General features: G+C 42.4%; 1 protein-coding gene across 3 annotated transcripts in view; it reads right to left on the minus strand.

The window, feature by feature from the left end:
• Nucleotides 1-12779: 12779 nt before the first annotated feature.
• RNF44 (ring finger protein 44) overlaps nt 12780-16106 on the minus strand; it is a 28428-nt gene continuing 25101 nt past the window's right edge. For all 3 annotated transcript variants that reach the window (XM_018569730.1, XM_018569731.1, XM_018569732.1), the window contains 2 exons: nt 15568-15667; nt 12780-14890 (listed from right to left, as the gene is read on the minus strand). In XM_018569730.1, the coding sequence (XP_018425232.1) occupies nt 14828-14890; nt 15568-15667 (163 nt within the window). In that variant the 3' untranslated portion in view covers nt 12780-14827. The remainder of the gene's footprint in view (nt 14891-15567; nt 15668-16106) is intronic.

A 16106-nucleotide genomic window follows, 5' to 3' on the forward strand; every position in this document is an offset into this window, starting at 1 on the left:
TTCTAAAATACTCTGTAAAATGCATGTGTTTTCAAGTGCAGAAGTGTAATCAGGCCTGGTGCATGTGTATGGCAAGTGAGCTTTAAATGCCATTAACTCTGAAAAAAAGAGTGGCATCTGCCTTGTTTGTATTCTCACAGGTGTATTTTAGGGCCCCATCCCCTCTTGTACATTTTTGGTGCAGTTATTTAACTGCATGTAAAATGCGTTGAAAAGGCATGGCGCGATATGTGCCACTATAGCTGCTTTGCAACTTTCTAGAAGTAGTGAAAGTAGATGTTATTACAAGATTCACTCTATGGTAACCTATTTACCACTGAGGAACCCTTGAAATAAATTCCAGGTATTGGGGAACCCCTGCAAAAAAAGTGTTATATGTACAGGCTATCTAAGGGCTTGTTCACACCAAGCGCGGAGCAGATCCAGAGCAGAGCAGGTGCAGACCGGATCAAAACTGCGTCCAATGTATTCCTATGGTATTTTGACCTCCAGTTCACATCGCAGCGTGCGGATCCAGACCAGGTGAAAAAACTGCGGCAAGCCCTATTTTACCTGCTCTGGAACGCATCAAAAACGCAACGCAATGCAATTCCATGGGAAAAAATAACCATAAAGAAAAAACCTATGTGGTCATCTGTCATGACCTAATCTTCCTTTGTCACTTCCTGTCTTTGGAAAAGGTGACCTTGTGAGCTGGAGAGCAAAGGAAAAATGGTGGACCAGTTTTGTGACCCAGAGAGATTCATAAGTATGGTTCAACAGTGCCCTGAGCTATATGACAGCAGACACTTTCAATATAAGAACAATAGAAAGAAGGCTGACCAGTGGGGTTTGATAGCAGGGAGAGTTTTCCCTGGATATAAGGATATGTCCTTGACAGATAAGGAGAGCTGTGGTGAGTACTTCAATGTGAATGGCATTGTATACTAGTAGTTCCTCAAATGCAGTATTCCATCCACCCCCCTTCCCCCCCACCACTCCTCCTTCACACTGCCTGTTTGCTCACTGACACCTGCAGCTGCTTTTCATGCAGCTTGTGTGGCTGTCTGTGATATTACATGTCATATGTATCCCCTTAGCAACACAATGGCGTAGCAGTAAAATAACCATCACCAGGAGCATGCCTGCATCCCATGGATCCATGTTGCAACAATTTTACATGTGAAACAAGGTCAGAGGAAGCAGGAAATAATCGGAACAGCTAATGAAAGGTCAGAGGTAAAAGGAAATGACCTCATAACCTTGTTAGCTTCCTGGAAAAAAAAACAAAAAACGCATCGTGCGTGTGCAGAAACCTGAGCGGATCTGGTCTGCATTTGGTGTGAACAAGGCCTAACACATAGAGTACATTTGTACCACACAGCAGACATCATGCCATCACTGTTGAACATTGGTGCCAATCTCCAATTTATGTTTTGGGAAGAACACTGAGCAACCCTTTTGTTTAATGAAGTGCATCATTGGATGTATGATTGGGTACATATACTGCCTGCTATTCTCTAGTTATTTGTCCTGTATAAATTACATGTAATATAGGTTTTAAGGTGCAAATGTGGAAACAAATATATTTAACACAATTTAGGTTATGGTTTGTCTGCTATACTGATCATGAATTGTAACATAGAAAGTACACTCACTTACCCTAAATTGAATGTACGTGCTGGAAGTCTCAGGAGAAATCCTTCACTAATAAAATTCAGCCTCACCTCAGGGCCAGCAGTGACATTATTATTATAAAGGATTGATATAGCGGCAGCTGTTTGCGCAGTGATTTACAATAGAAGGAAGACATCACAGTTGCAATGAAATTCAAGACAAGATGGTAAGGAGGCCTTACAATCTAAAAGGGAGGGACAAGTGATACATGAGGTGGTAGCTGTGTGGGGATGAATTGTTTGAGAACGTGATGGTTCAGTGGTGAGTTTGAGGCGGGATAGGCTATCCTGCAGAGATCTTTAGGGAACGCCTAAAGGCAGTCAGAGTGGGAGATAAAGAGTGCCAGAGGATGGGAGAGACTCTAGAGAAGTCCTGGATGCGAGCATAGGAGGAGTTGGAGTGAATTGGAAAGCAGGGGCTGTCTTTAGAAGAGTGGAGGGGATGGTAAGGGTGATACTTTCAGTCAAGGTTTGAGATATAACAGGGCAGATTTGTGAATGGCTTTGTAAGTGACTGTTAATATTTTGAATTTTATAATTTGGGTTATTAGAAGCCAGTGTAGGGATTGGCATGGGGAGGTTGCAGACACTGAGCAGTTGGTTAGGTGGATGAGTATAGCAGCGGTGTTCATGATAGACTGAAGGGGGGGGAAGCCTGTGTAGAGGTGGGCCCACACATCAATGCTTCTAGTTGGTGACCTATAGGGTTTGTGTCTTACTTTTTATCTTTCTTATTAGCCAAAAACTACATTGCAGCTAGTTTTTTCTTTTGCTGTATTCCTATACCAAGATGTACATAGGCTGTACTAAATGTATCAGGTAGCTACAGTAAACATGTCCCCAACACGTGTAATTCAAACTAGGCACATGTTAAGAACATCTTATAGGCAAAGGTCACATTCAGTCAGAAGACTAGTGAGACTACCCATTATCATTTTAGCAGTGTGTAAAGGCAACCTAATGAAATAAATGGGTTGTGAATGCACCATTTTTGGCAACATAACATACTTTGCCTTAGTGCGTTAGGGTGCCTTTCAAAATGAGCGTCAACGCAGCAAATGTAATGTACATTGCCGTAACACAAAAGGACCTGTTCATAATATTGCTATGCAGAAACGTGTTGGCGTGATGCGGTGTCATTCTTTCTCATTGACAGTGAAATACTGAAGGATGTGCATGGCTGCACAAGAACAAATGGCACCACATCATACCACTCCATTTAATATGCAATGCCTTGTGTTACCGCCCTTAAAGAGCTAAATGGAGGAGGGAAGGTTGAGATTTGCATATAACTTCTGCAGCCTGTACCCCTGTATCTGCCAATTCTTTTAACAAGCTGTTTTTACTGAAGGTAATGTCTGTGAATCATTATGCTCAGTTTGTATTTGTTCAACTTAAGTTTAAAATGAACCTTAAATAATCTATGTAAACTACCTCTGGGCAGTTTTAAAGGACAATTGTACCTTTCCTACAAGATGTTCTGTAATGAATGTAGCAACCCCCCTGGTCTTATGCTCCTTCCTTAATCCAGTGATCCTCACTGTGCAGCCCCATCGTGATCTGCACTGCTTTGCTTCTGCAAATATCCTCGTCTCTTTCTATGACTGCGCACCTTGGCCCCATGTATTCCTATGGGAAGAGCCATGGTGTGCATGACTGCTGCAGGCTGGCATGAGTACAGCGCCCTATAGGAAAGAATAGGGCTGTGGCATACATGCTCATGGTGAAGAGGACCAAGTGAAGACATTTTGTAAAGCAAAGCGGTGTGGCTTTGAACAAGGCACGCAGTGAAGCCCTACTCCGGCCACACTACTTATTGTAGAGAGTTAACTTTACTTGCTATAGCCAAAAAAATGTTGTCTGGAGTTCTACACTAAGCAGACAAATTGATGGACATGCTTTTCATGAAAGTATTTTTTTTTATAAGGCATTGGATGCCTTTTTAAATGGCTAAGCCCCAACCATCAAAAACTAAACATTCCCCCCAAAGTAATAATCATATGAATTGGTTTATCTCTGAACTGAAAGTGACAGGTTAGCATGATAGCTCATCACCTCTCCCACTGATACAAACCCCCCCGGCACCTTTCTCAGCAGCGGAGCTTGCACAGGGATATTGACCTGACCTCTGCCCACATGTGGCAGTACTTATGGCTGGCAATTTGCTGTTCACTGCCCTGTGGGAGGAGACGGTCACATTTTCTGTTATCTCCATACGCTGAAGAACAGCATGGTAAGGGTATCAGTGGAAGGGGAAAGGTCTCAAAAGTGGGCTTGTCCTTTTAACCTGAATGGATCAAGGCAACAAAGTGTACTTTTATGATAAAGGTTTTAGCAGCCTGCACACAAGAGGAGTATAGGGAGTGGGATCTGAGATGGCTCAGATTCACATAAGATTACAAACTGACCTGGTGCAAAGATACTGCTTGGGGAATATACAGATGATAGCTCAGTCAGCTCCCTACCTATGTACCAAAGACAACCTCTTCTGTTTACATACTGGTTTTATCGAGATGCTGAACCTGTCCCACTCCATCCAAATCTAGGAAAAAAGTAGCTGAAATATCATGTGACATTTGATATAATCTAAATCTGATCATGCCAACTGTATCTACCAGACAATGAAGTCCAATTTAGGCTACAATGGTCTCAAGCAAGACCCTGGAACTTTAAGCAATCCTGTCTTCCTGTAAAATAAATAATATAACACAGTAGCTTTCTGCAACAGAAAAGGTACCTCTCTGGCAGCTTAGGTCTCTTACTCTTCTATCTGTTCAAGCATTGTAGCTTCCACCAGCCTTCAGCATCAGAAGTGTTTGGCTGCCTGTCCCCCGTGCTGCACGCTGTGGTTTCATCCCCTGACCCATATGCCATTGCTGTATCCTGTAGTTACCTAGGGGTCAGAGGATAGAACCACAATGCATGGAGGATACTAGTATCTGACACAGAGTCTATTGATGGTGACAGTAGGAGACACAGACCACCAAAGTGATCAGTATGCATGCTCTTCTGTTGGAGGGAGCTACCCTTTAGGATTTTTTTTGTTTGACAGACTGACAGGGTTGCTTTTAAAGGCAACAACACTAACCACTGTGGGAACATGGAATGGTTTGGAAAATGTAGAGTTTAAATAAGCACTTACCAAGTGTGACTTGAAGGAGTTCATACAGATGACTGCTGGGTGCTCTTTGACATCTCTGGGAACTAGATGTGGCCCAAATGATAAGTGCAAATTGTAGGACTAACTCTGGTCATTAATGAACATTGCTTCACTGCATAGTAATTTGAGTATACGGTTGATGGCTATTATGTCATTGCAGACAGTGCAACATCAAACCAAATGTTACATCTATTGGTTGTTCAGCAAGGATTTATTTTTCCAAAACCATTGTGGAACTTGTATGTTATAGGAACATTTAAGTTTTATTAACCAGTATTAAAAAGCTTTACAAATCAAAATGCAATTGTTTTGGACTTTTAATTTACATCTAGCCAACAACAACAAATAATGACCTTTGTACTTTGGTGACTTTTAAATACCAAGGAGGCACCTATATGTTTCTTAACTCTAACACCTTTAGTTCAGTAGTTTGTTTCGTCGAAATAAATATATTTATGTCAATTGAGAGACACAGCTTGATAATAAACAACCTAGCGTTATACTGCGTCCTACAGGAGAAATGAGATTCAGTATATCCCATCACATTCCTAACTGGAAAATTCCAATGAAACAGGATGGGTGCAAGTGACAGCAGATGCCTCCGCAAATCTTATGAAACCAGTAAAAAGTCACTCACGTTCCAAAGCGATGCCAAGTCAATCTCTTTATTGACTATGGTAGTGTGAACATCTCAGAGCGACGTTTCAGAACCCAGTGGTCCCTTCTTCAGGCAAACAAAATGTTTGCCTGAAGAAGGGACCACTGGGTGCCGAAACATCGCTGAGATGTTCACACTACCATAGTCAATAAAGAGATTGACTGTGCATCGCTTTGGAACGTGAGTGACTTTTTACTGGCTACGGGAGAAATGGACACTAGGCACATAGAAAAATTGAAGGCCAGCCCCCTCGCAGCTCTAACCTCTTCCACACTACACCTGTTCAAGAAAATGCATCCATCTTTCCCTTCTGCTATGGTTTGGCTTTTTTTTTTTTTTTTTTTTTTTACTACTACCAACAGCTACTGGTAGATTCAGGCCAGATATTGGAAAATATATTAGTCTCTCAAGTTAGCCAATGAGCGCAGGTTTTGTTAGTTCATGAAGTATACTGGTGTTATATCTGCAATGGTCCTGCAGCTGGAAGTGACAACCCATTGTGTTCGTTAGCACAGAACTCTGTTCGGGTCAGGCCAGTGTGTATGTAGGGATTCCTTGCAGAGTTATCAGAACCGGAGCAGCAGAAGTTCTGCTCCTATCTCTGAAAACTCACAGTTGCTAGTGGAAAGCAGAGTATACAGGTGAAACTCGAATAATTAGAATATCGTGCAAAAGTAATTATGAAGATCTTTTTTCCCTCTTGGGGGTGAAGGCTTCCACAGTAAGCCAGAGCGTACTCCTGCCTCAACATAAGAGGTCTAGAAAGAGGTTGGCTGACCACCATCCTTAGGCTCTAACCTATAGCAGAAGTAGATGTATGACTCCCAGACAGCCCATGAGGCTTGCAGTCAAAGCCCTTTGGCATAAAGGTGAATCCCCCACTTCTACAAGTGGGGGACTGCTTGTGGGTTCTTGGGTAGTTTGCCCCTTAGGCTCAAAGACTAACTCTGGGCCTCTGGTACTCTCTTCAGTTGTTCCCCCCTTTCTTCCCTGTGCTAACACAGATTAATGCACATGCCCTAGTCCACTCAGGTTCCTCTTGCCCCTGTCCTGCTCAGCCTCTGGAGCTTGACTCCACCCCAAGCCCAGCCACCACTCTTCCTTAGGGAACTGCCTGTCCCTTGGGGCATGCTGGACCCTGATCTGGTACACCTCCCTATGTCTCCCTCTCTGACCTACTAGGACAATAGAGACCAGCTTTGACAGTTCCTCAGCCAGATACAGATCTACATCCTCTGTGTTTCCCATGCACACCTAATACCTCTTAAAGCATTGACTCCTTGGTTTGGACACTCAGAAGTCCTTTGAAGAGGGCTCTAGATCCTGGTGAACATTATCCGAAGGTACTCAAAGCCTGCACGATCCAGCTGAATCTGGCCTTGTCCAGTTTGCCTGGCCTTGTCCACTTTCAGAATTAAAATGGTCAGTCACCTGTAGGACATGGTAATTATCAGTCATTTTCTGGAAAGATCCACAGCATGTCTATATTTCAACCCCTTGTTATCAGAGGGTTGCCCTTCTCTCCTTCGTAAATGGAGCATTGGAGGACTCTTGTCCCTTAGAGAGGTCTCTCAATCTCTTCCTGTTCCAATTCAGTCCACCTTTCCTCTGTTGCGGATTCAGTCTCTATGGAACAGGTAGTCCCTTGATGTGTTTACTGAGCCTATCAAGTGGCTAGTAAGGGTTCTTCTCCTATGAGAGAATCATAATATTTGCTGCTGCTGAATGATGCCCCAGAACAGGTGGTTCTTTCTTCATTGGGAGAGTATACTGGGTAGGTTTCCTGGGTCAAACTATGTTAAAACTCCAGTTTGGTATTTATGCCTTTCCTGCTCATAGCCATGGCAGCGCTGACAAAATGGGTTATCGTCCTACTACCCCTAGTTGGCAGGAACAATAAAGGGTTAACAAGTAGCACCCTAAGCCTATATAAGCCCCTCCTTCCCCTCAGATTCCCAGTCTTTTTGTTCCTGTCCCCCAAGGACAGGGTGTTGTCCATTTACAGCAGATTTTCTAAGGAACAAATGCATGTCCTCCCCTACATCAGGTGAAGTAGCCTGGTTTCTGTGCTGAACAATATTGAGTCTGTCTCATTGCAGGCAAATTCCCTGGGATTGGTTTCCTCTGATGGTAGCCTCCGGGCATGGAGGAGAGGCTCATGGCTTTAGAAGCGCTTTTAGCCCTGAGCTACAGGTGAAGGGTATTGGAGGAGAGACCAGCATATCACTGAGTTGTCAGTGGGCAGAACTCTCTGGCTCCTTGCCACCGCTATCCTCGGGCTAGAAGGGGAAACCGATCCATGGCTTTGCTACATAGGTCTAGCTTACAGCAAGGTTATTTGTTTAATATAGTACTAGTATGTTACATACTAGTAATATATTATACATGGGTTATCACCACATATTGTTGCGGCAGGTAATTTATCACTGAGTGTACTATTACTCCTAGCGCAGCAACTTGTTGTTTTTCACAAGGTTGTTTGCCCAGACAATCTCAAGACAGAGTGCTTGTCCTGTGACCCTAGTGATGACAGATATAAGACTTCGGACCTTTTCACCACAAGTTGTTTTTTGTTTCGGTGACCCTTGGGGACCTGTTCCTTCCAGGAACGTAACTCCTTTTCTTTCCTAAGTGGGATATTTCTCTGGTTCCACCTATGCTATTTTTGATCTGATTGATCAGCTGCTAGCTGATTGCTTCTATGTGGAATCATACCCCTTTGGAGGTGACGTTCTTCTTGGTCTGAGCCTCAGGCAGATTCTTCAAGGCAAGGAAGCAAGTCCTAACACCTCAAGAGAGTGATCGCAGAAACATCTGCAGGATTTATGAGCAAAGCTAGCAGCTGTCGGTGCAGCCACATGATAAATCTTATTAAAGGTGTGGACAAAGGACCAGTTTAGGATCCTGCAAACCTCTGAGAATGACGCTAAAACAGAACGCCCAGGAAGTACTCATTGTGATGATTGAAAGGTCTGACTAACCCTAAACTGTGGCGGATAATAGGAAGTGGTACTGAACACAGTGCCACCCTCATTTTCCCCAAGTAAAAGTTGGTTAGAAAAACAGTCAAATTCAAAAGCTTAAAGTGACACTAAAATAAACAATAACATAAAGATTGATTATAAAATTAATAAAGACCTACATTTTTAATTTACCTTTAAATGCTGTAAAAAAATATTTGTTTCCGTGTAATAACTTCCTGGCAGAGGGAGGCTATTTTTTCTTCTCCATGGTCCCTATAGGAGGTGAAAAGTTGCCACCCTCTGTGCTCGTTCACGCTTTAAACCTAGACTTGAGGATGCTTCAAGCTCCCTCACATCTCCTCTGCTGACTCCTCCCTCCCATTTACATTCTGCACGGGAGTGTGAGCGGAGCTGTATATATCAAAGCTTGCCATCTCTCCGTTTTTCATTGCACAGCATGTGAGCCCCCAAACTACAAACATCTAAAACAGCATTTTTCTAATAGCCGGGAAATAGAGTAATCTCACCACTCGGTGTCACGCACATCCTGTCTGTGGAGAGGGAGGAGGGCAGGTAGCCAGGCACAGATGAAGAGGGGAAGGTGAGAGCCCAGCAATGAGGTGCAAGCAGCCTGACGGAAGCAAAGGGAGAGATGTTGCAGTGAGGGAGGTGGCTCTTTGTTAGATAGAAGTGACACGCCATGATAAGAGGGCAGAGGGAGTCAGCCACCAGGACTCTGAATAGAGGTGTGCACAGTGGGAGCTGTGCACGCAATGCCTTATGGGAAATGGAGTGGGGAGAGCGGTGCTCTCTCACAGAAAGATCATGAACTGATGGAGAGGCACGAAGCGTTTTTTTTTTATATAAATGTAAGATTGCAATCTAAAAATAGAAATGTAAAACGGGGTTATGTTAAATATATAAGGAGAGAACTGCAAAGTGAGTTTTGGGTCACTTTAAGCCAGCTCAAGACGCACTTGACAAAAAGCAGAGGCATTCTAAACCTCCACTAGCAGTCTGCAAAGGACTTCTGATGAGGCCCTGTTCTAAACGGTCAAGTCGTATATAGTCTCATATGCAGTTAAGGAATACATATCTCTGAGGCTGAGAGTGTAATAATCACACTCACCATCTCGGTACGAAGCACATTCACAAAGAAAGGGGAACTGATATTTAGTGGCATAAGCCTGAGAAAGCTTGGTGAATCAATCTAAAAATGGTAGAAGACGGGATGACCCTCAGGTTGATAAACAATGAAATGGTCTTCTGAAGGGAAGCCATAGCAGAAAGGTAAACTCTGACTATCTGCTTTACATTAGGAGGGATAAAGGGAAATTGAATTTAAATAAACCAGAGCTGGGTCAAGGGACAGAAAACACAATTACCTTAAAATTTAAATGAAAAGGAGAACCGGGCTTTTGCAAAAAGGTCCTAAAATCCACTTAACCTTGTGAAGGACAATACTGTCAGCTCTGAAACTCTGCTCAAGTGCTGGCTGTGGGGGAAGGCCACCTTCTGAAAGACAAGACCAGCAAAGAATAATTTCCCTGGTAGGTTAGAAAAAAAGGCTTCTAGAGCACCAAAAAAGGCCAAGTTCAAATTGCACGGCTCAAGAGGAAACAATGTGGAAAGAACATGACCAACCTCCAGTACAGGGTTACAAAACCACTTTTTTTTTTTAATGCTTACTATCCAGATTGTCTGTAGTTGGCAGCATATCTACAAGTCAACACCTACTGTGCAAAATTCTCCAGTGTATACAAGAGAAAATAGGATATTTGTACATACTGCAAAATTCCTTTCCACTACCATAATAGATGTTGCCATTTTTTTTCTTCTGTACTGCTTGTTACAACTAGGCAGAAAAGTTAGGAGGGTTAAGCCCCCCAGGCTGGCCTACCATTTTTAGTGTTTATTGTGCAATTTACGTGCCAGTGGCAGTATAGCCCACAGTTCAAAAATATGAAAAACTCTGCCATTTTCTTCCTTTCGCCTCATATCTATAAACAGTGTTATTCTTCATAATGTAACAGATATGGTCTTCCCAGCATATGTCTATGACCAGCTGAATACTGCAAGACAGGGAGAATAAAAAAAAACAAAAACACACCAGAGACATGCCAATATTGTCCTTGTACATTTATTAGTGAACCCTCTCAATTCAGCCACAACATTAAAAAAAATAAATGATTGCACTACCAGGTCAAGCAAAACTAGCAACTTTCATTTTAAAAAAAGTACAAATCTGTTAAAAATTTCAATCAGTATACACATATATATATAATACAATATTACTAGTTAAATGTTAAATGCTACAAACCAATATTATTCCAATGGAATGGAGGAAAAAGAAAACACACTCTGATAGCTTCAAGAACCATTTCTATATATTAGCATTTTTTCAAATACATACATGGGAAATGAGGTAACCAGTAAATGTGCAAGTACCAAAAGCAAAAATAAAGTTTATATATAGAGATATATCTATATGCTTACACTCACATATAGATATACAGTTCTAACACAGAAGACACCTCCGGGACCCTGAGTAAGGGAAGCCACAACTCTGGGGGGAAGGGGGCAGGAATGTTAGTGGGAGGGACAAAATGAGAACAATCAGCCCAATGTGAGTAGGGGTCCAGGAGGTTAGGATGATACAGTAAACAATCCACTATATCCCACCATAGGGGTGCTTGAAAGTAATGACAAATAAAAATGTGTGTGTGTATATATTACATATATATTAATATACATATATATTAATATACATACACACACTCATCTATGCAGCAATCACAGACATACTAAACCAATAGGTTGTACTTCTAGCATAATGATAATGAGGTCCTAAGTGCTAGAGCTCAGACCACACTCAAACTGTGGTTGTGGGGTTCCTACTAAGATTAGTGGAAGAACTATGCTTTTTATACAGTGGAGCAGAGGGAAGATGAAGGAATAACCTTTAGCAACTGGACTGGAGAAGGTCTTCAACAGGACTGAGCACTTCCCCCAGCAGTTGAGGAACTCCTAACGGATATGCAGCAGATACTGCTGTTGTCTTGTGTAAGTGTGCTGACAAGATTCTGAAGTACTGATAGATATATACAGTAAGACCTTTGGTAAATTGTGTGCTGTAAAACTAGGGCTTGATGCAGGTTTCTGCTGCAATTTCTGCTGCTGCCTCCTTCCCATAAGACCCACTGTGGCAGTTCTACAAATTTGACTTGCTTGTGAGGGGAAAAGAAAAACTGTAAAAATACAATCACGCTCCAGCATATGGAACAGTTTACATTCTCCACTGTTCTCACCATTAGCATATGGCTTAAATCTCCGTAGGCTGCCAATATGCAAAGAAATAATAATAAAAAAAAAAAAAACTTCATCTGAAGTCATCACCTGTATGATCAACAACAAGTGATAGGCTGGGCTTGGGGTGAGGCGTGGACCATATTCAGATGGCTGATACAAAGGTGAGGATGATGGATGAGTGATCAGTGCTTTGTAGTTTGTGTATTAGTTAGACATTTTTGTCGTTTATCCATCATGCAGAATACATAACTATAGCTCAGTGCATCAGTAATTATCAAACGATACAAATTATCCTGAAACCTTCCAACAGTGAGAACAGCGAAGGAGATGGTGGAAAGGAAGACGTCTACAGCCAAATGGTAACAAATCCTCTAACGTGTGACAGATCACTGCAAGGATTGTGTGACTATTCCGAATACTTCAGATGGGTAATGGAAAATAAAATGGAATAACAAAGGGCTGCACGGTTTTGCCCACAGCAACAAGAAAGCAAGATGGGTGGGGTCCTTCTATTATTTACAATGGGACTGGAGGCGGCAAGGACTCCTCTAGTACATGAAGGGACCCCAAGCAAATGCTGGATTTCCATCTACTGGAAAATCCCCTTCAGTTACTATGAACACTACAATTAGTTACTCTTTAGATATTTATATGGACCATTCTTGAGTGATCCGGTCACTTTAACAAGCAAAGTCTCCTGGCAGGTATAAAGCACAGGCACCTAAAGATGCTTCTTACCTGTGGCAGCTTTCAATTGCACTGTACTGCCTGTACAAGTCCTCATGTGTGTCAAGTCCTGCCCACTCCCTCCTGCTCCCCATACATTGCTACTGGCCCATCACTATGATGGACTGCCTGTCTGGCTAATAGGAAGGTGTGGGAGCGGGCAAATTTTAACTCTGCCAGGAAGTATTGGCACCTACAGGCGTCTACATTTTATACCGTTCACCATTTTCTTTTTGTTAAAGTGCAATGTTTCGTATATCAGTTTTGGGTGAGGCTCAACAGTAGCTGTCACTGGTAAAAGGAGACCAACCAGCCAAAGAGCTGTAAGAACCCCCAAAGGAGACTGAAATTAGCACTTTACACCCAAAACCAAAAAACGATTTTGGCTGCAGATATACTTTAACATCCTTTCTATTTTATGGCTCAGAATTGGGTAGAGTTTAACAGCAATGAAAAAATGACTATGTTGAACTAGTTCTTAAACATAGTGTGAAATGTCCGGCAGTTACCCACTGTTATGTGCTATGGGCCACTCTTTTTACTGAATTCAATTACTTTTGGTCTAAGAACACCCCATTCGCACACAATCCCTGCCCGAGTGTGACCGTTCTAGGCTGAAGAAAAAAAAAGAAAAGAATTCACATCCCAACAAACAGTTGAGGTGCCTTCTGCTTGCGAACAAGTGCACAGCAGGGATCAGCTCAGCATGATACATATCCCTATATAATGCGTATCCCAGTCCCACCCACCCCCCTCACGTCACTCCACAGACGGCCAAGGGTTAGCGGATACCATATTCCAAGCTGCTCAGACATGCATATTGTGAAACATTAAGACAGACTCTTTCTGTCTGACCATTAAAAATGCGCACACAGATCGGAAATGATTGGTTGGCTCTTGTTGTTTTCATTGCTGTTCAATCATGCAAACTTGAACTAAAAACAGATACAAATCATTAAATAAGGCAGCTGCTTGCCCACAGGTAACCCCGTGTTCGGTAACTCACAGGGAAGCTTGAATGGGGAAACCGCAGGTGCCGAGTGCAATCACTAGAACACAGCTTGGCGTGCAACAGATTTGACCCTGCAATGTCACACCAGCCTGCAACTGTGTGATCTGCTGCCTAACATACACTACGGAGGCATTACCAGGGCTTCTGCTAGCAGAAGACAGGAGAAAGATTATGGGCAAACAGCTCCTGCACCACTAGACTGGCCAATACAACGTCTGCTAGAAAGCTTGTCTAAAGCGAACCGAGGATACTGCTAGGAGCAGAGATACCTGCAACATATCTGTATTAGCAATAATATCTTGCATTACATGAAATGGCACATGGCAGTAGTGACTCGTTAGTAAAGGTCAAGAGGTAAAGAAAGGGTTAGCTGGTGATCAAAAAACTGCAAAGAGCCCCTTGTCTTCTTTTGCCTCTTCTATAGCAGAGGCAAAACTGTGATGCCTTCCTAATTTTCACCTCTGCTCCATGAAATAAAAGAAAAAAGAAATTGCTGATCTAAAGCAGAGCAAAAAGGTTGAGATTCCTCACTGGGTCACAAACAAAAACATCTATTGCGTTACTGTAAATCATGCTTGTTTCAAATCACACTATTTCATTGCTCTCAGGTAGACTGGAATGGATTGCTAAAACCACACACGTTTGAACGAAGCCGGAGACAAGATTAAAAAACAGGATTACGGAACGATACTAATATAAAGTTTAAAAAGGCCAAACTGATATTACAACCTTCTTTGAATGCAATTAGTTCTCATGGCATCAAGTAATAGAACATAAAATGCTGGTCCACAGAATTGAAAGAAAAATAACAAAACCGCCCGCTAGGGCTTCAGTGCAAACATATTTCAATAAGCAGCTGTGACATTCCCCTCAACTAAGGGGCTGACAGAAGAAATTTGCAGACAGGGAGCCCCTGGTAATGCCTCAAATTCCCGTTCGGGGGTCAGCACTGGCCTTAAAGATCCAGTCCTTTTAATTTATTTTTAACCTGTTAGCCTCAGCTACCCACACTGGAGAAAAGGGAGAAAAAGTTACTCTCCAATATGCAACCCAATTTCATCTCCAACACACCTTGAATCCCTCCCAAGTCCCACAACTACAATACATAATGTAGGAGCTCAGCTGGGAAGTACTGGGGTGTAGAGGTACTGGGATGGAGACAGTGGAATGTATGACTCTTGACACCACCTCCAGATTCAAATCTGCTGTGTCCTAGCCGCTAGGACAAGTGCAAGTGGAGGGGGAAGCTGAAGCATCCGAGACAGGCAAGGAGGCTGGTTTACTTTATGTTGATCCCTCTGGGTTTGTGCACTGGCAGGAAGTGGAGAGGGCAAATTCTTGTCCTCACTCCCCATCTCTGTGAGCTTCAGAGGCATCAGCCCGGCAGATGGGACATGTGCGGTTGGACTAAACAGGAACAAAAAACAGAAAAAAACAAGTCAATATTATACACAATAATAAACCTTAACACAAGAATGCAGATAGTTCCCCCAGGACCTGTCAAGACATATTGTTGCAAAGAATGTGGGAAGGCATTACTCCGACACATTCTGCTACTGGACCTTGGCCCATTTTTATATAATGCACTTTGGTATCACTGGCAGGTTAAGGGAAGAAAAATCAGCCCTTGACAGAAACTGGCACTTGGTGAAGGTTTGTACCAACAAGAAACTACAAAGAGAAAACGCAAAACTTTATCTGGTAGCTCCTTAAGGTGCCCATACACCTTACAATTATCTGCAGATTTTCTGTGGTCAGATGGAAAAAGTGCAACAGATTGGCCCAGGTGGAGATAACTCCATCCACACAGTTAAGTGTAGATGGAGGAATCTGTTGCACCTTTTCCATCTGACCACAGAAAATCTGAAGATAATTGTAAGGTGTATGGCCAGCTTTAGACACAGTATTTCACCCTCTGCGTGAGAATACCAGTGTCTGGCACTTCAAATTGTCACACAACCTAACCACCTAGTAACAGGCATACAAAATGTGGGCAAGAGCTCCAAATTCTAGTCTGACTTAAATCACACACCCAATAAAAAATAAAAAAAAAATAAAAAAAAAAACACGGTAAAACAACGTACCTTTAGCCACTTATCAACACACTTTGCATGGAACTCGTGGTTACAAGGTAACACTCTAAGAAGCTGCCGACTTTCAAAGTCACTAAAGCACACCACACACCTGTAAGAGAGCAAGAGATTTAGTGACAAAACAACTTCCAATCTTCAAATGTAGTGTTCATGATGAAGGGGTTGTAGGTATGCGATGCAAAAAAAAAAAAAGACCCAATTTACAAAGTAAACCCAGCAAGAGAAGGAACCTTATTTTTTTTTTTAAAGTTAGTCATTTTCAGTTGAGCCCAACAGGATGTAAACATTGCTGTCGCATGTCTAAAGATAAAGATCCTTTTCCTTGTGTTATAAAGCATGGTGAATTGGGCCTTATTCCTTTGGAAACATTCTACAAAATGTGAAAGCAGTTGAAATGCATGGACTAAAACTGTAACAGACAGCTTACATTAGAGTAAGAGAGGAGTAGGAAGTGAGGACACCTGGCTTTTGGTGAATGAGGAGAAAAGACACCAAGGCATGTGCTCCAAGTAAAAAACAATGATAGCATC

The sequence above is a fragment of the Nanorana parkeri genome, unplaced genomic scaffold (genome assembly GCF_000935625.1).
Source record: "Nanorana parkeri isolate BGI_ZX_2015 unplaced genomic scaffold, ASM93562v1 scaffold1383, whole genome shotgun sequence".
NCBI lineage: Eukaryota > Metazoa > Chordata > Amphibia > Anura > Dicroglossidae > Nanorana > Nanorana parkeri.